Raw genomic sequence first — 6,000 nt, 5'->3', positions numbered from 1 at the left:
TTTTAGAGACTTAAAAAAATAATTTATTTTAAAATAATTTTGATGCGTGTGGCCTGCTGAGTTTCCAAGCATCCAGCCTGGCCAAGGCCAACCTTCCCCTCCCTCTCTCCATCATACTCCCCTCTCCCAACCACCGTAACCTTTTGTGCATGGTCCTGTTCCTAGACACATTCCGATGCACTCCAAAGAAAAGAAGAATGAGCAGCTCATTACAAGGAAAGACATTTCAAACATGTGGCTCAGCAAGATGCTTTTTCCAAGTCCCTGGTGGTTTTTTTCCCCTCTCAGGATAAGCATAAACTCCTCAACGTGCTCCCAGCCTCCCACCACTTCAGCAGTTTGCCGCTCGGGGCTCTCGCTTCCTGACCATGTCCTCTGCCAAGATGGGATCAGCGGCGTTCTTCCCACAAGCAGCAGGAAGGAACATTTTTGTTTACACTGAAGTGTACTGCTCCCCTTCACTCTTCGGTCTCTCCGTTCCACCACAGTGGACCTTTGAACATTTGCGCAGCAACATATTTTAGTGATACGCTCGAGGGCAGCCATACTCTGTTCCGGTTCATATCCCCAGGTTTTCGGCAAATGCTCAGCCCATTTGATGCGCCTGCAGCCAAGGCCGTCTTTTTGGCGCTTGTCCCATGTGGAGTTCCTTTTTGCCTTTGGCCATGTATTTGGCAGAGGGCAGGGCCACAGACGCCAAGTAAAGTGAGTTACCTAAATGTTATCGTAGGGAACTGCAAGGCCAATGTTGTAGTTGTAACCAGTCACTTCATCGTAGGAAGAGCGGCAAATAGGAAGGACGCTTTCTACAGCCAGCTGGTCCACTGAGAACTCGTAAGCATAAATGATTCCTCGATGCCTGTACAAAACATGACCAGGACACACCACTTTACCTTATTTATATATTTCAACAGGGGAAAACGAAGTTAGAGATTGCCATAAAGGATCAAAATTCGATGCTTCAGAAGCTGAATATAAAACCCCATCCCTTCTGCACTAAGGTTGTCTGTGCAGTTTTAACAGAGAAAACTCCCTCCTGCCTCCTTCCAGGGACCCCACCAAGCCCTGGAAATGAACGGTGAATCATTCACTTTAGCACTGCAGAGACATGACTGTCATCTGCTGAAACACTTCTAATCTGTTCAGGAAGGGGGAAGATAAGTACATTGTAGTTTGATAGTTCAATTAGTCATGCTAACAGCCATCTGAGATGCAAATACCAAAACCTGGAGTTTAAATACCAGTAGTTTTCCTTTAGGAGAAGATATCATTACTAATATTTAGAGCAAGGAAAGGGCTGCATTCCCTGTCCGGCTTCGGTGGCCTTTACATTCCCCTGCTGAAAAAGAAATGTGGGGGTTTTTTTGTGCTCAGAAGTAAATAAAGAGCCAATTCTCAATGGTTTTAAAAGCCTTATCTTTAAACTTTTTCAGTTTTATTTTTTAGATGCTATACCTTCTCTATTACTGCTCTAGATCATGACTCAGGTGCTTAGTGTGCCATTTTAGAATATATAATAAAGCAGATCTTCGCAGTGCCAAAAATCCTACCCTTCAGAGCTGGCTTACTCACTTGCGGTGCGCAGTAAGGTCATCGTCCGTGATGCTGGCGCCTCGGGGAGTTTTCTCATCAGGGATGTTCGCAGTGATGAGGCTATGAGAATTAAACCATACGTGGCGGACTGGATGCCTGAAAAATAACCCACAGCACTGGGTGAGATGCCACCTGCGTTAGACTCCTAAAATCCAAGTGCAGTAAAGAAATCGCTCTGGATTAAACAAGAATTCATTTACATCAGCGCCCTCTGAGCCCCAGAGGCTGGGATTCTGCACCTTTGGCTCTTCTCCTCCTGTCTGGAGCAGATAAACACAGCTTTTATCCCCATCTAGTGGGCTGTTACCAGAACACACGTGGAGGCCAAAAAATATTTTAGACACTTGGCAGCACACAGGCTGCAAGGGATCCGGGCTGCCTGCTTGCTTTGCTGCTTTAAGAACTGCAGCGGCACGCTCCTGGGAAGAGCAGGATGCTTCCCAAAATGAAGGATGGGGACACCCAGGACCCCAACACCCGCAAGCACTGAGCTATGGATGATTTAGAAATGCACTATATGGCACAAGCTAAGAGGTCTGGTCTTCATTCCCTTTCATCTCACTGATGAATAAACTAACCCTGAACCATTGTAACAGCATTTACTGTTCAAGTAGGAGTAACTTATGTTCTCAGATTAAGATGGCTCATCGCCACGACCCTAACGTGTCTCCTGTCATCTCCCTTAGCTTCTGCCCTTGCTTTCCATTCATGACACCGGGCTGTAGGCATGGATAACACCACACACAACTTCTTATCTACGAAGGCCTTTTTGATTGAAGTGATCCCTTCTGATTCCTATATAGATTAAACAATATTTTAAATGTTTAATCTAATGGTTTCACTTTTAGTACACTCCCAAAGCTCAGATCTGCACTGCCTGCCCTCCTTGGCATGCTCATTAGTGCTGCTCCAGGAGACAATCAATGCAATATTGTCGTTAATGCATCAGCCACATCACAATGGGCTTTGTAATTCACAGGGTCAAAAGAGAAGGAGATACCTGCTATTAATCAATGACAACTCCAACTTGAACTTCTCTGACTGTAAATACCTCATCTAGCTCCTCTTTGGGGAAGATGCATTAAAAAAAAAAAAAAAAAAAGAGATCAGGATTTATCTGTTCATTTTAATAAGGGTATCACTCAGACTTACAAGGGGCTAAATCCTTGAGGTCTTCATTCAGACAAAGCTAACTCCCTGGGAATTGTGCCTTGATCAGGAAATCATAATTTGGCTGCCGCAACTAACAGTCTTCTGTCAAGTCCAGGATATTGATCTCTGCTTGTGCTTTCAGTACTGTACTTCTTGTGCTTTCAGCACAAACTGGTATTTTAATATTTAAATGAGTTTAAATACCAGCCTGGCTTTGATCGTTACCGCTAAGGGAATGCATGAATGAGGTGAACAGAAACACAGGTATTGTGTAAGGATACAGCTGATAGAGACAGCCAGAACCAGTCACTCTGAAGACAACAGCTAGGAGTCCAGCATTTTAAATCCAAGGTTCAATAAAGTAAATACTGGTTGGGGATGGGGCAGGGAGAAGACTGGAGCACCGACTGAAGCACTCTTAACTAATGAGTAAAAAAAGCCTATGACTGCTGAAGGGCACACACAGAAACACGCACAAGGCTCCAAGTGAGGAAGCAATCTGTTCCCGAATCACATGAAAACTAAACAGAACTCTCAGAAGCTTTAGACATGGGCATGTTATCATTTTGGTCCTGGATCATCCCATTTGCACATTCCTTCTGTCAGCCAGATCCGATGATCACCCTTGCAATAGGACCCCATGCAGACAAAATTACCTGGCATGCATTTCCCAGAGTTTGGTGCCCATCCGTTGGTCCCACACACAGACCAAGCCCTCTTCTCCTCCACTGACTATCTTCCAGTCATCCATCTGGACCGCAGACACTCCTAACTGGTGGGCATAGAGGGAGCACAAAGATTCGCTTTTGCGGAGATCGAATACCCTGACCCTAAACGAAAGCAAACAAAGAACAGAGATAAAAACAGCTGTGGATCTGCAGCCTGTGGGTTCTGACAGCACAAGTACTTTTGGGGTTATGAAAATATGTCCAGGACAGCCGTAGTCCCACGGCCACTACAGGGCCAGAAATCCAATACGGTTGACACTTTTCACCACTGAATTTTCACTCTGACTTCTATTATCAAAGATTTTTTGAGGCAGGTTTCTCCCACCATACAGGACCTCCCTGTCTCTTTACAAGTCCTAGGTGATATAAAATGTAAGTGAAATTTGGAGAAAGCTCCTCTATCTGTGCCTCCCAAAATGTCAGCAATGCCGTGAGGCATAAAGTACCGTGTTTTGGGCATACTGCTAACACATCCTACCCCTTGGTACCTAACCCACGTCCACTATGGCCGAGGGGTAATATTATTATGAGGATCAAGGAAAGGACTATTATTACAAAGATTTAGGAAGAGACTAAATGCGCGGCAATTCAAAAGACAAGTCAAGGTAATTATAGGTTTATACGCTTGAGTTAATCACCAATATTGAAACAAAGCTATCCACAAGCACCCAGCAATCAGCAACTCTTCTGATTTCAAAAGCACAACTACTGACTGTGGGCAGCTTTTAGGTACATCTGATTTTCAGAAATTATTGGTCACTCAGACAAGGCATTTTGAAGAGAAACGTATCAAAGAGTCAGCTAGAAGCAGAACTGTATAAAAAGACTTTAGGATTTCAACCACTGCAACAAGTCCACAAAACCAGTTAAAGGTAATGGTGTTAAGTTTTAAACCCAGCACATATCACAGACGAGTATGTTTTTTGATCCTTATATGTCAGATTAAGGGATAAAGCAAAGTACATAAGCGAATAAAAAAAAAAACCGCAGCGAGCGAGAACAGAAGTAGAGGGTAAATACTGATCTCAGATTTGAAAAGAAACCAGAGAAAGTTCTTCCCAGCTGATGGCCATCAAGAATGAAACCATCAGGTACACATTAATTCCAGAAAAGGCCAAAACACACTTGTTCCAACACATTAACCGTACTTTATTCCATACTCCTGCTAGGATCCTAATGGTGTTGCAAGTCTTTCCTTTTCCTTTCTCAAATGGGGACTGCATCATACGATTTTACAAATAACACATTTCAGCAACTGAAATAAAAGGCAAGAGAACAGTCCAAAACTCCAGCAGAGCAACATCCATCTGACATGCAGACAAACACGCTGGAACAGAGCGAGGAACACGCTTTGTGTGGCTCTGCAGGCACCCTTAGGAAAACCCCATCACAACAGCTGCTGATGGCGAAAAGGACTTCTTGCTTTCTCCAACTCCAGCAGAGAGAAGCTTTGGCTACATATTAGAGCTATGCTTTGCGTAAGGATGGGGTATTTTGAAAGTGTTCACACCCAGCGCTCTCCTTGTCTTACTGCATGTGTTCCGCATGGCAATCAAAGCTTCTTCTGTTTGGTAAGCACAGTTGGAAACGAAGATCTGATTGTGTCCTGGTTATTTCATTAGCAAGGGCCCAGGTTTCAGGCAGGTGTCCATTCTGGCACACCCTTGGAAGAATTAGAGGCACACTTGAGGTGTTTAGATGTGCTTTAAAAAAAAAAAAAAAAAAAAAAGAAAAGCATTTTGCAAATCCAATGTGATGCTCTAATGCAGAGCTGGCATGGCCCTCCACCTCCTGCCTCAACAGCTGGGCTCAGTGGGAGCACATCAGATTCATCCGAGTTCAACGGAGCTCTAAGGAAGGTGTTCCCGTGACAAGGCTTTGACTCTCCTGTTAGACTCTCTTAGAAGTAAGCTCACTTGCCTTTGGGAGAGCATGGAATGCATGCTTTGATCCACACTTTTCAGCAATGGTATACACTGGACTTGCCATGTATTTGCTTTCCCGATGCTATTCGCCATCTTAGGTTCCACCAAGAAAAAGGCTGCTGGCGTGCAGTGCATCAGCACACGCTCCCTGTTATCAGATCTCTTGCCAGTGTGAGGCGCAGCTAAGTAATCAAATACATCAGCAATGCTTCCGGAGTACTTCTTGATGGAACGAGATTTCATAGGCCCTACCAAAAACATTTCACTTCAACAGGGTGGTCTGTGTTGCTTTTCAAAATCATGGCTCTGAATACAAGCGTAGCATATACTAGTAAAATTGTGAAAGTGCTGTATTTAATTCCAGCGATACACTTCCCCACTGGCCATCAGCAGTTTGAACTCACATGGCAAGGTCCCTATTTAGTACACTTGTTCTGTAACGGGGCTATGGACGTTCAAGCCACATCCCACCTGTGGATGCCCAGCACCTATTAATACCCTTCACGCAGCACCACATGAGGAACTGACCTCTGAGATACACACGGTCTTGTCTCCTGGATGCCAAACTTATTTGCTGAACTATTGATTCTTAACTTCCTGCT

At 44.3% G+C, this 6,000-nt stretch overlaps 1 protein-coding gene across 1 annotated transcript in view; it reads right to left on the bottom strand.

The window, feature by feature from the left end:
- The window catches only part of FBXW8 (F-box and WD repeat domain containing 8), a 52,722-nt gene continuing 46,722 nt past the window's right edge, over positions 1–6,000 (bottom strand). The window contains exons 9-11 of the mRNA XM_076352624.1: positions 3,402–3,575; positions 1,573–1,689; positions 1–859 (exon numbers count right to left, since the gene is read on the bottom strand). Coding sequence (XP_076208739.1) covers positions 715–859; positions 1,573–1,689; positions 3,402–3,575 — 436 coding nt within the window. The 3' untranslated portion in view covers positions 1–714. The remainder of the gene's footprint in view (positions 860–1,572; positions 1,690–3,401; positions 3,576–6,000) is intronic.

This window comes from Aptenodytes patagonicus, chromosome 15 (genome assembly GCF_965638725.1).
Source record: "Aptenodytes patagonicus chromosome 15, bAptPat1.pri.cur, whole genome shotgun sequence".
In the NCBI taxonomy this organism is placed as follows: Eukaryota; Metazoa; Chordata; class Aves; order Sphenisciformes; family Spheniscidae; genus Aptenodytes; species Aptenodytes patagonicus.
Note: the sequence above shows the minus strand (reverse complement) of the source record. Positions and strands in the feature narration are given on the sequence as shown.